At 42.7% G+C, this 16,467-nt stretch overlaps 1 protein-coding gene across 1 annotated transcript in view; it reads right to left on the bottom strand.

Moving 5' to 3' along the window:
- Positions 1-16,467, bottom strand: part of ABCA13 (ATP binding cassette subfamily A member 13) — a 284,724-nt gene that overhangs the window by 235,411 nt on the left and 32,846 nt on the right. The window contains 3 exon segments of the mRNA XM_032792446.2: positions 2,944-3,143; positions 9,862-9,995; positions 16,134-16,258. Of these exon segments, the coding sequence (XP_032648337.1) occupies positions 2,944-3,143; positions 9,862-9,995; positions 16,134-16,258 (459 nt within the window).

Genomic DNA, 16,467 nt, shown 5'->3' with positions numbered 1-16,467 from the left:
TTTCACTCCACGATAATAAGAAGTAAATAAAAAGATTTCACAGTCCATTCAGAAGTGTCTGGCCTCCTGCTTATTGACTTCCCCTGATTTTGAGTAACGAAGCCATTTCATGAGAGAATAAAATTAAACAATTTGGTTTCATCTGTACACAGATACACACATAAAATTCCTTTCCTAACGAAGTACTTCAAATAGTGGTACTGATGTCAAGCACACAGCAATTCCTCATATACATAGGGGCCTTCATTTTCAGTTTTTAGTTCATTTAATTTTTCCTGGGAATTTATTGGTGTTTATTGCTACAACAACAAAAACAGGTGAAAATCTATGCAAAAAAACCCTTAATTTTTTGGGGTAAATATTGGCATTTATTTTGGTGGACTGAAGGGTAGGGGGGAAGTATTTAGTAGATTAATGCTTTGATGAATGCAATTCAATGTACTTTGCTGCAGAACTAAAACACAATGCCACCTCTGAGTTTAAGAAAACAATCTCTCTCTAATTTCAAATCTTTTGAATAAATAGTTTACTGTTGCAGACAAGTATTAGCCTACACATATTTACATTTAATAATTATAACACACCATTTGCAGCACATATATTCAACTTCATCCTTTTCTCCTGTTTTTGTTTTTTAAACCTTTGTAATACTTCCTTGGGTTCTGAAACGTATTCGGATACAGATTTTCATTTTCCTCCCATTTTTGTGTGTCAAATCTTTAAACCGTTAGCTACTAACAGCTTGAAATGTGTGCATGGTGGGCGTGAGATTTATCCATACATTCAGATGTACACACACTTAGAGCTTGCGTGCATGCCTGTTTTTTTATTGTGTATCTTCTAAGCTAATACATAGCCTTACTTCAACAGGCAGTTTTGCAAATACGCACTAATGTATTATCCGTAATACATACATCTCATGCTATGTATTATATTTTCCTAATAAAACAAATTATTTTTTCTATATTTGAATGATACAAAAGTAGGGTGAAAAAATCAGAAAAAAAGAATAATACTTTTTGTAAGACATCGGTTTAAACTGAAAACAAAAGGGGTTTAATCACACATTAAAAACTGTATTATGGGTGACAAACACTGGCCACACATTGACACTTTTTGAAGGCCTTAATCAAAAGACTGATCTCTCCCCCATTCAGGAGGCCACAGAAGGGACAGTCTGCAGAGACACCTCTACCTTCCCATCGTCAGAACCAGTGCCAGCGGATGCCAAGTGACCAAGCAGGGAACTCCTAAGAGACTCTTAGGGGCTTTCCAGTTGGGTTTCACTGTGAACCTCTGGGACCTATGAAAAGTGCTCCATTGGAGACATTCTCCTGCTCTAGCAAAAGGTTTCCATTCCCCCAGGTAATCAGCCAGTGAAGCCACCTTGCAGAATATGGAAGAGTCATTTGGTGATGGCCTGCAGGATTCACCATATGTTTGGCAGCAGTTGCAGTGTCTGGAGTCACCGTGGGCTAAACCCCTCAGTCCTGCAACCCCGGCTAACTACCAGTGCTCTCTTGTCCTGCTGCACTAACTGCTGGTGCCTGTGTATACACAGAGGACTCAGATATGTAACATGAGGCTGATCAACAGCAAATGCAGCTCCATCCAAATCAATGCTGAATATAAGTGAAAGAGCAAAGCTGGGACACAAGTAACCACAGCCACAGCCAGGAGAGAGAAGATGGGTAACACTAAAGTGGCTGGCAGCAGTAGTGAGGAAAAGCAGTTTGGCAGCCAAGAGATTTGAAGTTATATGAAATGAATGGGGAGGATTTTTACCCATGTGATGAAGGGTTTAAAACATCTCTTTATTATCAAACTAAACTTTAAAATACATTTCAGTATCTCTTGCTCCCCCAGACCTAATAGACAATCCTTTCACAATATCCAGTCTGTCAGTGTTCTGACCAGCACTATAGTCTCAGCCCCGGATATACCTGCCCTAGACTCATCTCCCTCTCTTCATTCCTTCCCTCCAATTTTCATATCCTTACCAATCTGAATACTCAGTCTGTTCTGGGCCTCTGTGGAATTGCACAACAACTCTTAAGCTCTGCTATCGTTCTTGCTAAACAGCTCTACACCTCTTCAGATTAAATCATATGCTTACAATTCTCTGACACTTTGCCTTCCTTGAACCTATTACACCACCCAACTACCTTTAGCTCTCTGACAGGGTCTTGCCAATTTCTTCAGGAAGAATAAGGATAGCACACAATGGGAAACTATACTCCTTATCCTGTCCTCCAACCCTCTCTTCTTTCCAGGATATCCCTCCTATATCTTCTTCCAGCCTATCACTGTATCCCTTTGGCCTCCCTCTCCCATCTCTTTGCCCTATATCTCTTCCACCACCCTTTTCTATCACTGTCAAGGACTGAACACCCACAATTCTCCCTAATGTCAGTGGGAGTTGCGGGTGCTCAACAGCTCTCAGGATTTGTCCCTTAGCTTACAAAATCAGGTCCTAAATTCCCTAGGACAGGGATTTGTCAGTTTTATGGTAGTTGTCTGTAAAGCACCAGACACACCAGTGATGTTATACAAATAAAATCATTAAAATATCAGTAGCTTTTTCACCCTAATGAGGTTTGACAAACATTTGTCGGGGATGCTCAAGGTGCATAGATCCAGCATTGGGGACAGAGACGCTAGATGACCCCAAGGTCCCTTCCAGCCTTAAGTTTCTATTATTTTAGTCAACCTCTGCATAAATTTACTGAGACATTTTCTTTTCCACCCTCTTTTCCCAAATTAATATTTTTACAGATTGTTTACAATATTAGTTTTAATAATAAACTGCTCAAAGAGGAGTTTGTGTAAGAGCAAAAGCTTTACTAAAATTTTACGCTCTGATTATCACAGCTGACATTCTTGTCCTTCAAGTAAAATCAATATAGCCCTGTGAATATTGAAAATGGAGATGCATAAACTTACATATCCTGAGATTCATGATGTCTTTCAGCAAAGTTTGGTTCCAATTTATCATTCACATGTTGGATCAGGATATTTATTGCTGAAATAATTTTCCAGGCCTCACTGTCCTCTGGATATTGAGAAACAAGATCAGCCATGCTTCTTCCGACTTCAAAAAGGAATTTTTGAGGCTCGCTGCTGCTTAACCACTGCTGAAATATCTAGCATGTTAAAGGAGAAACAAACTTTCATTTATTACAGGATGGAAGCTCCTCTCCATTATCAGAGCCATTCCTTGGGTAGGACGAATCGGGGAGACCACTCAAGCCCCGTGCTTTGCAGTACCCAGTGGGATGCCACAATTGGCCGGTGCTGTCGGTCCCGGAAGACAAATCCATCACTTCCGAACCCGGGCCATGCATCCCCTTAGGGACGGCCTAGTCTATTATGCAAATCACAAATGTTCTTCACAAACCAAACCAAAACCAGATTTTCTTCCTCTTGAGTTACAACATATAATCAAAGTTTTCTCTAATGATTCAAGTTTACTCAGAAGAGACCAGCTTCATGAAGGCTAATGTTAAGTACAGTCAGCATGGATGCCAACTTGGCAATGTGAATACAATACTTTCAGTTATTTTACTTGCTTTTACATACAGAGGGCCTAAACACCTTGATCTGACTCAGCTTCTCTACATTCTGCTAGTTACAGTGATTCACCAGCAACTGCTCTTCCCTTCCTACTTCCCATCTTGCCCCTTAGGCTCAAGGGGGAAGACTAAGGCCTTGGCTACACTTGGAGATGTGCAGCGCTGCGAGTTACAGCTGTGGTCGTACAGCTGTTGGACAGCCGCTGCATGTGGCACACTCCTACTAGCTCAGCGCTGTCAGTAGTGTAGCCATTTGCAGCAGTTGCACGCTGTTGGGAGGTGCATTGGGCAGCTATCCCGTGTTCAAGTGGCTGCAACGTGATTTCAAAACAGGGAGTGGGTGGAGTGTGACAGGAGCGTGGGGGAGACAGAGAGAGTGGATTTTTGGAGCTGACACTGTTCTCAGCTCCCTGCTTTGCAAGTTTCTAAGGACGGGAAGATACACAGCACTACCTTCAATCATTTTAAAAGTTTTGACCCTTCCCCCACCTCTCTTATTCACTAATGCAATTATGCACTCCTAAATAGCCTTCAGACACATAAGCAGCTGCTCAGCACGGACTCCCCCTCCCCTCTCCTCAAGCAAACAGCTGTGAACATTCCAAGCAATTCCCCTGCTCCGCTTGCTCGTTTGCTGAGCAAGAGCAGCTGTGTTTGTTTTTTAGATCAGTAGCTCTGAGCTCGAGTTCGGCCATTCTTCCGGTTTGTTGTGGACAGGAATTCTGGATACCTCTTCCGGCCGAGGGCCTAACAGCGCTTTTGGTGTCACACCCTGATAGCAGCGCTGCATCACCAGCGCTGGAATCGCTACACCCAATCAGACCAGTGTACTGCAGCGCTGCAGCCGGAGTGCAGCGCTGGCTGGCTTTCCAAGTGTGTACACAGAGTGAGTTGCAGCACTGTAACCCTTCACCAGCGCTGCAACTCTCCAGTGAGCCAAGCCCTCAGTAGCAGCTATATCAGCTTTATGCTGCCCAGGTCAGCTTTTACGTCAAGGGTTGCTCTTAGGGGATGGAAGCAGGTCCAAAATCTGGCCGACTCTACAGTACTTCAAGGGTCAACCATAAAATGTCAACATTGCAACTATTAGCATACATAATCTGAGATTATCATGATATTGAAGTTAAATAGATAAATATTGACCTTATAGAACAGTATTTACAGAAGGGCAGTGTGATCTAGAGGATAGAGCAATGGACTGACTCAGGAGACTGGGTTCTATTCTCTGCTCTGGCCTGCTGAGTGACTTGGCAAGTCACTTCCCCTTATGTGTCTCAGTTCCCCATCTGTAAATAGAGGATAGTATACTGACTCCTTTGCAAAGAGCTTTGAGATCTGCTGATGAAATGCACTAGAGTAAGTATTATTATTATAGGGTTTTTTTATCAGGAAAGCTGCTGAAGTGCACAATATTGATAGAAAATTACACCCAAGCTCAGCTGTGATGTCCTCAGATTAGAGTGTAAATTTGTCAGAGCAGAGGCAGTAGTTGTTGTTATAGTAACTGTCATGCACTTCTTGACCACTACAAATAATCTTTATCCCAAGAATATACATTTAATTAAAGAAAAACAGCAAAAACTAAGACAGCAAGGTAGGATCCTTCTAAATCCTTCTTTAACTTTACTTCATTCAAAAATATTTGAAACCTTAGCCTTTCTTCTACAGGTGATTCATGCATCACAGACTAGCTGATCTTGCTTTTCAGGCACTCTATAACAAGAGAACTTTGAAGTGGCACAGTGGAGATCTACAACTACTTGTCCTGTGTTCTGCTTCCAGTTTATCCAAAACTTTCTGAAATCCAAATCCACCCTAAGTAGGAGAGGTATTGTGGTGAAATTCACTTCTGTGCAAGTAGACAGCACAAAACCTATGCACCACTTAAAATTCTCAAATTAGGGTTTAAAGGAGTGGTGCATGATCCTTTTACTGGCCCTCTACACAGAGTGAATTTCACTCTCTATGTTCTGTCAGGTTCATGCCTGAGCTTCAGTTAATGGGGATTTTGATTAACTATTGGCTGGATAAACAGGGTTTCCATTATATTTCCATTGTATGGAATACACTAATGCTAACTATGCAGTCTGCCATTTTTTAAAACAGACACAGACAGCCTGTGTTTGAATACTGTCTAGCTCAATAAGGGATCATGATTGACCAACGGTATATAAGCAAATATGTTATCATAGCAGCTGTCCTATTAAATCATACCTGCTATTAAGTTGATTCTGTTGACAGAATGACAAGTAGACTGAGGGGGCTTGGGGGAGCAGAGGAGAGCTCAGCCCAGTTACCTTCTAGGCTGCGGCCCCTGCTAAAAAGGGTCGAGAAGTGCACGGGCCAAAGGGGAAATGGACCAGGAAGAAAGGTGGACAATAGGGGAGCAAAGGAGGGCAGAGAGAGATGCTGCTAGAGGGTCCTCGTTGGACCAGAGTAGCAGGTGGGCCTGGGTCACCCCTTGCACTGCACTGGCCAGAAGATGGGGCCGAGACAGACTGCAACCTGCTCCTGAATGAGGAACTAGACTTCGGGTTGTGGTTAGCCACCAAGGCAGGTGGCAAGCCAAAGGACTGCTGTTAAACTGCCTTCCCCACACCACACCTGGAAAGGGTGAGACTGGAGTAGTGGGCATGGCTGGAGGCAGTGTCCTGAAAAGGTCGCTGCCGAGCGGAAGTAACGCGGCCCAAACCAGCAGAGCAGACACCGGCGAGACACCATGCACAGAGGGTGCTCCACAGCTGACAAGAGCTAATTCCCAGAGCAACCAGCAGGAGCGCAGCGTGGTGAGCCTGACCCTGTCACACTTCCCTTCTTCAGAAATGGGTAACAGAGCTCAGGACTTTTCTGGGCCAACATCACAATTGGTGAGTTTACACTTTGATGCTAGCAGACCAGGTGCCAGCTCAAGCCAAGACCACTGAGACTCACGGAACACAGACAATGCAGAGCTGGAAACCAGTATGGCTTGCATGTCTATTACAATAGATATTAGAGTTATAAGAATGTGTTTAGACTTTATCATACTTATAATATCTTATCTCTTAATAAGGTAATGTTTAAGTGTTTTGCTCTGTAACTTAAAAGGTTACCTAAGACCATAACCTTCCAGATATCTGTGGATCTGCCGACTCTACATCGCGGGGCACGCGTGAGGCTCCAGGTACCCCACCCCCACTGGAGCCCAGTAAGGGAGAGCTGTAAGGGTAGCTGTGGAGACTCTGGTCCTCCACCTGCCTGGATGGAGGGGCCGAGCAGCCCTTCTCCCTCAGGTTCCCTGCCCAGGACGGTGAAAGGACCCAGGCTCCCCACAGCTGCCCGCACCCCGGCTTTGGTGGGGGTTTGCTCAGTAAGAGCCGTGCGGCAACTGTGGGGCCATGGCACCCTCCGCTGCTGTAGGTGGGGGCTCCAGCAGCCCCCGCCCCTATCCCTCAGACCCACCAGGCAGTTGGAGGGTCTGTGCTGTGGTTCCTCATGTGCTCCGAGATCTTACTATCGGGACCCTGCATGGATACAAAATTTGTATCCACATCCGCGCTGCTATCCACACAAGTGGTCCATGGATATAAATGGATAACCACAGATTTGCAGGGCTGTACACAAAGGTGTATCTATCCCCAATAAAAGAAGGCCTATAGCCACCGACAGCCATTGTGGAACATCAGTGGACAAAAGATTGTTCACTGCTTCTCTCACACCTGAGAGGGTATGTGCAGAAGCCATTGTTCCATCACATGGAAAGTGGGAAGGGAATAAAATCCCTGTTAAGAGAAATTGTTATCCCTAATCTGCTTGAACATTTGATGGATAAAGATTTCTGAGCATAAACGAGGTGTCCCCAGCTGTTAACTTCGGTAGCCTAAAGGACATACAAGACTTATGAGGAGAGGCTGAGAACTGGATTGTTTAGTCTGCAGACTAAAAGAATGAGGGGGGATTTGATAGCTGCTTTCAACTACTGAAACGGGTTCAAAAAGGATGGATCTAGGCTGTCTCAATGTGGCAGATGACAGAACAGGATAATGGTCTCAGTTGCAGTGGGGAGTTTAGGTAGATATTAGGAAAAACTTTTTCACTAGGAGGGTGGTGAAGCACTGGAATGGGTTACCTAGGGAGGTGGTGGAATCTCCTTCCTTAGAGGTTTTTCAGGTCAGGCTTGACAAAGCCCTGGCTGGGATGATTTAGTTGGGGATTGGTCCTGCTTTGAGCAGGGGGTTGGTCTTGATGATATTCTATAAAAACTTGCATATTATAGCTACTGTCATCTTTTGGAACCTAAAACTGTATCTCATTTGTGTGTCTTATGTTTACCTGCTTTAACCTTGTAAATAACTCATTTCTTTTTCCTACTTAAATCTTTAGTTAGTTTATTACAGGATTGGCACCAAGCGTAGTCTTTGGTTGGAGATCTGAGGTACAGTTGACTTGCAGTAAGTGACTTGTCCTTTGGTGTGACCTGAAGATTGTGAATTTTGGTGCAAGAGAAAGGCAGGCTTGCCTGGATAGGAAAATAGACCTGAGTACCCAAGAGGATCATCTGTGACTCCATGTTCAGGCTGTTATAGTGCCTGAGTTCACACTTGATACTTGATTGGTAAAATCTAATTATAGAACACACATCCAATTTGGGGTTTCTGCCCTGGTTTGTGACACATCTGCCCTGAGCTTGGCATCCACGTTCATGAGTCGCTCCAGAAAGTTTGACAGAACCTCTTCCAAAATAGCACCATTTCGGGTTCAGTTCAGAGAAGCAGACAATGAAAAGAAAGTTTGGACTCAATTGTTTGCCCAGATCTTACAAATATACCAGCGTTTTTTGTTTATTTTTAGGAATTTATGAATCATTGCAACATTTAATTCTTGACTATTTGCTCCTTACTAACATTATTAGAGAGGTTGTCATCTTTGCATGGAAATATTCACAGCCACGGGCTTCTTTCTTTAAACATGAAGATTCAGTTTTAACACATATGGGGATAAAGGCTGAAGTGTCATTTCTGAAAGCCCCTCTGGGAAGGGTAACAATCAAGATGGCAGAGCCCCCATCACCCTCATATTGAGTGAACAGAGCCTGGCACAGAATTTTTTTTTTTTTTTTTTTTAAGTAAACAGGCCTTTAAACAGCTCCATATGCACAAGTGCCTGCTGAACCTAATTGCATTTATTTTGATGGGAGCTGAGAGGAGACAATCTGCAATCTTTTGGCTGCTGCATGAATTTCCATCATCATCTCATTGTAATATATATTTACTTAACTGCCACTTCAAAGAAAATGTTGGGCAAATGGAAAACCACTATTTTATTTTTCCTCTCCTTTCATTTTATTCTGTATATTTCAAAAACCCACCTTTTAAATAACTCTGCTCAAGCTAGCGCACTAAAAAAAATGCTTTATGGATATGGTGGCTCAGAAAGCAGCCCAGACTAGCTGCCCAAGTACAATCCTGCCTGAGTCCCTGGGTACCTACTCAGGTAACTAGCCCAACGTGCCTCCGGTGCTGCTGCAGCCACAGCAGAACTTGGGCAGAGCTACAGCTCTCTGTCTATTTGCACTGGAAAGCACCCTCCCTGCTGCAGTACGATACCCACACTAGATCTCAAGTTGCCTGTATCCCTTTAAGCCAAGGGTCCCCAATGCGGTGCCCGTGGGTGCTATAGCGCCCACTGGGGCATCTAAGTGCGCCCACTTACTGGCCGGTGAACAAGCATCCACCAAAAATGCCACTGAAATTCAGTGGCATTTCGGCGGAGACACCTCTGGATGACGCCGCTTGTCGGCGGCATTTTGGCAGATGCTCGTCCGCTGCCACGGTCCTCTGTGGCTCATCGTCTGGTGCCTGCCAGACCAAAAGGGTTGGGGACCACTGCTTTAAGCTATGTCCCCTTGTGGAGGATGCAAAGAAAGAAGACGGTACTTGTGCCTTCAAGGGAGAGATTACTTGAAATGTTCTCTCCCATCTGTACCCTGTTTGCCTCTAAATAAAACATTCTCTCACTGTTATAAATTGCTTCAAGTGATGACTGATGTTCCGCAAGAAACTCATCGTGTATCATGATACAAATATTGGCTGAACAAAACCTGCAATGCTTTCATTCAAGTTTGTGGATTGAGGCTGGGCAGGTGTCATTCACCTCCTATGAGATTATGCTGTCTTTTTTGCAAAGGCAATGCCTACTAAGTAACTACTTCTGAAAGACATTGCTTTAGCATCTACGAGGGGTGAAAAGCTTTCATTAGTTACAAAGGAAACAAAACAAAAAAGGAATGTTGACATTTTTAGAAACTTACCTTACTGAACTCTGCTGTATAGTTCAAGAGTTTTTCAGTATGAAGATCAGCTAAACCAAATCTGGATTCAAGCTCCACTTTGACTGCATGCGGATCCCACACAACATCCCAAAGAGTCAGGTTGTACCAAAAGCCTATAAGAAAAGATTAACTTAAGTTATACATGTCCTAAGTTTTCTGAATTTGTTTTCTAGTAACCAGTCTCTGATAGGATCCAGCTGTGACATTGTTACCTTTTTATGTGAGAGATACTAAGATGGGAGTGTATGCATTGGAGACGGACAGAAATAGTTAATATGCACAATTTCACTACAAGTCTGGTGAGTGGAGTTAATCTAACAGTATAAAGCAAATAGTACATTTGTTGAATTTTGGTCTGTTGTATTAGTAGCCAATACCAATTTCACCACATTAATTCAATATTAGATACATCCCAAACAGTAAAAATACACAGTGGAGAGCTTTTACATCATTCAAGAAGGGAGTCATATTCATGATTCAATACCAGTCCTCAAGGATGCCAAAGCCTTCATATTTTTGAACTATCCACAATTTTCACCCATCCTTAGACTTAAACAGGTTCTCAATGCGTAGATGAGACAATGGTGTAAGGAGGAGGGGGTTAGATTTATTAGGAACTGAGGAAACTTTGGAGAAAAGGGGTGCCTATACAGGAAGGATGAGCTCCACCTAAATCAAAATGGAACCAGATTGCTGGCACTTAAAATTAAGAAGGTCATAGAGCAGTTTTTAAACTAAAGGCTGAGGGAAAGACAACAGGTGTGGAGGAGCAAGTGGTTCAGACAGCAACATCCCTCAGGGGAGGATCTATTAATGGAGATTCTCTATGTCCTAGTAAGAAGAAGAGTATGGATGATGATAAAATACAGGTAGGGTCTGATGAGAAACAGTCAAAGGAAAAAAGTCCCATTCAATTACATCATGTAATGGCAGAGCACTAAAAAGTGACAATTTTTTAAAATGCTTGTATATCAATGCTAGAAGTCTAAATAAGAAGATGGGTGAACTAGAGTGCCTTGTTTTAAATGAGGGTATTGATATAATAGGCATCACAGAAACTTGGTGAAATGAGGATAATCAATGAGACACAGTAATACCAGGGTACAAAATATCGGAAGGACAGAACAGGTCGTGCTGATGGGGGAGTGGCATTATATGTGAAAGAAAGTGTAGAATCAAATGAAGTAAAAATCTTAAATGAACCAAACTGTACCATAGAATCTCCATGGATAGTAATTCCATGCTTGAATAATAATAGCAGTAGGAATATATTACTGACCAGGATGGTGATAGTGACTGTGAAATGCTCATGGAGATTAGAGAGGCTATTAAAATAAAAAACTCAATAATAATGGGGGATTTCAACTATCCCCATATTGACTAGGTACTTATCACCTCAGGACGGGATGCAGAGATAAAGTTCCTTGACACCTTAAATGACTGCTTCTTGGAGCAGCTAGTCTTGGAACCCACAAAAGGAAAAGCAATTCTTGATTGAGTCTTAAGTGGAACACAGGATCTGGTCCAAGAGGTGAATATAGCTGGACCACTTGGTAATAGTGATCATACTATAATTAAATTTAACATCCCTGTGGCAGGAAAAAACCCACAGCAGCCCAACACTGTAGCATTTTATTTCAGAAAGCAGGACTACACAAAAATCAGGAAGTTAATTAAACAGAAAGCGAAATCCCTGCTAGCTGCATGGAAATCTTTTAAAGACACCATAATTGATACTCAGCTTAAATGTATACATAGTTAGAGAACCAAAAAGTGCCACCGTGGCTAAACAACAAAGTAAAAGAAACAATGAGAGGCAAAAAGGCATCATTGAAAAAGTGGAAGTTAAATCCTAGTGAGGAAAACCAAAATGAGCATAAACCCTGGCAAATGAAATGTAAAAATATAATTAGGAAGGTCAAAAAGTATTTGAAGACTAGCTAGCCAAAGACTCAAAAAGTAATAGCAAAAAAGAAAATTAAAGTACATCAGAAGCAGGAAGCATGCTAAACAACCAGTGGGGCCACTGGACAATCAAGATGCTAAAGAAACACTCAAGGACAAAAAGGCCATTGCAGAGAAACTAAATGAATTTTTTGCATCGGTCTTCATGGATGAGGATGTGAGGGAGATTCCCAAACCTGAGGTGTTCTTTTTAGGTGACAAATCAAGGAACTATCCCAGACTGAGGTGTCATTAGAGGAGGTTTTGGAACAAATTCATAAATTAAACAGTAATAAGTCACCAGAACCAGATGGTATTCACCCAAGAATTCTAAAGGAACTCAAATACGAAATTGCAGAACTACTAACTGTAGTCTGTAACCTATGATTTAAATAAGCTTCTGTACCAAATGACTGGAGGATACCTAATGTGACGCCAATTTTTCAAAAAGGGCTCCAGAGGTGATCCCAGCAATTACAGGATGGTAAGCTTGACTTCAGTATGGGGCAAATTGGTTTAAACTATAGTAAAGAACAAAATTGTCTGACACATGGATGACCATAACTTGTTGTGGAAGAGTCAACGTGGTTTTTATAAAGGGAAATCATGCCTCACCAATCTACTAGAATTATTTGAAGGGGTCAACATGCAGGTGGACAAAAGGGATCAAGAGGATATAGTGTACTTATATTTTCAGAAAGCCTTTGACAAGGTCCCTCACCGAAGGCCCTTAAGCAAAGTAAGCTGTCATGGGATAAGAGGGTAGGTCCTCTCATGGATTGGTAACTGGTTAAAATATAAGAAACAAAGGGTAGGAATAAATGGTCAGTTTTCAGAATGGAGAGAGGTAAATAGTGGTGTTCCCCAGGCAGGACTGGCTTTAGGCCGATTCCCCTGATTCCTGTGATGCTCAGTGTCTGGAAGAGGGGTGTAGCAGGGTGCTGTTGCAAGGGCACATAATTAGCCCCTGCTCAGCCAGCCCCAATCAGGGGAAATAGATTGGGGCTGGGGAGAAGTCTGGTGCCTGACCTCTGGAACTGGCTGCACCTGTGGGCCTGCAGGTTGAAGGGCCATAAAGGCTGGCTGACAGCCAGAGAACAGGGGGGGAATGGCCAGAGAAAGGGCAGTCTCCAGGCTGGGGTAGACTCCCTGTAAAAGAGGAGTCAGTAAGACCTGTAAAGCTCTGTAAATAGTATCACTGGTGGTGGGAACTTTGTGTGAATAAAAGCCACGGGTGCTGCATTAAGAAGAGGCTCGTAGTGCTTTATTGGGACAGCAAAGAGCTTCAGAAAGGGGGGGGGTGTCAAGGAAAGGACCCAGTTACAGGGGCCCCGCAAGGTAAGGCCCTGGAAGACAACTGCTGCGGAGGAAGTGCTGCCGGAAACAGCAGCAACTGATTGAGCTGCCGCCAAATTGCCACCTCTCTCTTCAGCAGCAGTGATTGAGCTGCTGCTGTCTTTGGCAGCATTTCAGCGGCAGCTCTTTCGAATAGGGCCCCGCACGTCCTAAAGCCAGCCCTGCCCCCAGGCATCTGTACTGGGCCAAGTCCTATTCAATATATTAATAAATGATCTCGGAAAAGGGGCAAACGCTGAGATAGCAAAATTTGCAGATGATACAAAATTGTTCAATTTAGTTAAGTTCCAGGCAGACTGCAAAGAGCTATAAAAGGATCTCTCAAAACTGGGTGACTGGGCAACAAAAGGGCAGATGATATTCAATGTTGATAAATGCAAAGTAATGCACATTGGAAAACAGAATCCCAACCATACATACAAAATGATGGGATCTAAACTGGCGGTTACCATTCAAGAAAAATCTTGGAGTTATTGTGGATAGTTCTCTGAAAACATCCACTCATCTGCAGCAGCAGTCAAAAAAGTGAACAGAAAGTTGGGAATCATTAAGAAAGGGATAGATGATAAGACCAAAAATATCATATTGCCTCTATATAAATCCACGGTACGCCCACGTCTTGAATACTGCATACATATGTGGTCACCCCATCTCAAAAAAGATATTTTGAAATTGGAAAAAGTTCAGAAAAGGGCAACAAAAATGATTAGGTATATGGAATAGCTCTCTCCATATGAGGAGAGATTAATAAGACTGGGACTTTTCAGCTTGGAAAAGAGACGACTAATGGGGGATATGATTGAGATCTATAAAATCATGATTGAAAAAGAGAAAGTAAATAAGGAAGTGTTATTTACTCCTTCTCATAACACAAGAGCTTGGGGTCACCAAAAGAAATTAATAGGCAGCATGTTTAAAACAAACAGAAGAAAGTATTTTTTCATACAACGCACAGTCAATCTGTGGAACTCCCTGGCAGAGAATGTTACAAAGGCCAAGACTATAACAGGGTTCAAAAAAGAATGAAATAAGTTCATGGAGCATAGGTCCATCAATGACTATTAGCCAAGATGGACAGGGATGGTGTCCCTAGCCTCTGTTTGCCAGAAGCGGAGAATGGGTGATGGGAGATGAATCACTTGATAATTACCTGTTCTGTTCATTCCCTCTGGGGAACTTGGCATTGGCCACTGTCGGAAGACAGGATATTGGGCTAGATGGACCTTTGGTCTGACCCAGTACAGCCATTCTTATGCTCTTATGATCACCGAGGAGTAAATGGACTGTATTGTGCTAATAGGTTTGAATGAAGACGCAACTTCTGTACTCCAGGGTTTCAGATTGTGTATAACATTTTAGTTTTTAAAATCTTGACCTAGAGCTTGTCCACACTTAAAACTCTAGAGTGACACTGCTGTGCCACTGCAGTTGTAGTCCTTCAGTGTAGATGCTACCTATTCCAACAGGAGGGATTCTCCCGTCAGCATAGGCAATCCACCTTCCTGAGAGGCAGTAGTTAGCTCAACAGAAGCTAAGTTGACCTAGCGCTATCTATATGGGGATTTAGTTTGGCTTTACGCTCAGAGATGTGGACTTTTCACACCTGTGACTAACATAGTTAAATGTATTTAATTTTATAGTGTAGACCACGCCTGTCATAATTTCTCACCTCTGTAAGAGACATTGATACAGTTGGTTAAAACTTTATACTGTATACAATGTTTACTACACAGGCCACCTTTTCCATAGGCCTCAACACTTCCATCCACCTCTCTGAAGCCCCCTGGGACTTACTTTCTGGATTTATTTGGGGTGGGTGGGAGGAGGAATTGATTTGATTGTGAGGGATTTTAGGGCACAGATTTCAGTCTGTTCCACTAAATGAAATTCAATCCTGTGTAGGGAGCCAACATGCAACCTAAATACCTCTTAGTCCTTATTTTGAGGGCTTATGTGGAATTTAAGAATCATACAGGCCTTGGGCTGCTCTTTGACACAGAAGGGGCCAATTAATCATAATCCTGACTTTATCCTGGGGAGCCATAAGTGGAAGAGGAATGGAATGGTGTCAGCCATTCAACTGGCACAAACACCAACCTGCATTTTCACGCCAAGAGTCAGAACAATGCTCTGCTTACCCCTCAGCTGAAGTGTACCTGCCTTGCCTAGTGCTTGCTGCTGATTGTACAAGGGCCATGGTTCAGGAAAGCACTGTGAGTGAATGTTTAAACTTGCACTCAAGTCCCATGAAATTTCATTGATTTCAATGGGACTTCAGCATACTTTTTTCCTCAATGAGGCCTGGATGGCTGCAAGAGGGAGAGTTTGACACAACTCCTGAACAACAGACTTCACCCCTTGGTGTACAGCATGCTCTTAAATTCTTGGCAGGATCCTGCCTGGCTAAGTGTACAAGGGGAAGCCTCCCAATGACTCCCTCTCCCTCAAACTCAGTCCATGCACCTGTGTAGCCCTTGAGCAAAGACTAGCATTTACAATAAGAGACAAAGGAAGACTAAGGTAAGACAACCACATTAATTTTCACTTGTATATAGGCCAAAACTTGAATCCAGTTCTCTTCACAACCAAAAGAAACTGAACTAACCTATTGTGAAACACCCACTCCAAAGAATCACCACCAGTAAAAGGGTAATCATTCTCAATGGGATCTATTGGGTCTGCACCGTGTGTTTATGAAAGGTTTGCCAGGAAATGTGATAAGCATTTTCTGTAATTTAACAGACAACTAAAATGATGCCTATCCAAGGCTCTAGGTGCCCCAACGCACAACAATACAACGCAAATCTCAACAGTATTAAATGATCAGTTCTGCAGGAACTCAGCCAGCTGCCTACAAAAACATTTTGGCTCCATCCTGACATGCCTGTAATTCATGCAGCAACTTTAAAAGAAAGAAAGAAAAAAACCATACATACACAGCTTTCAATTACCTTCAAGGCTCTGGTCTTGCAAGAAGTGCAGTGCTGTGATGGTTATATTCAGTCCTATTTTCACTGCTTTGTAGAAACTTTGGTTTGATAGAACTGCATCTAAATCTTCTAAGGATGCTAAGGAACTGAAAGCAAAAGTGAAAAATCAAGCACTTGTCAAAGCATGACAGCACTGTGCGCACACTTTGGAGAGGGAAGCAGGATTGTGAAGAAGAGCTGGATGAAACTTTTTAACAACTTTTTTTGTCAAAATATGAGGTTTCATCAAATGAAGTTTCTAGTGAAATCTTTTGCTTGACAAAGTTTTCTAAACAAAATATTCTAGAAAACCCTG

Source organism: Chelonoidis abingdonii, chromosome 2 (genome assembly GCF_003597395.2).
Source record: "Chelonoidis abingdonii isolate Lonesome George chromosome 2, CheloAbing_2.0, whole genome shotgun sequence".
NCBI classification, from domain to species: Eukaryota; Metazoa; Chordata; order Testudines; family Testudinidae; genus Chelonoidis; species Chelonoidis abingdonii.
This window is presented reverse-complemented; position numbering and strand designations above follow the sequence as displayed.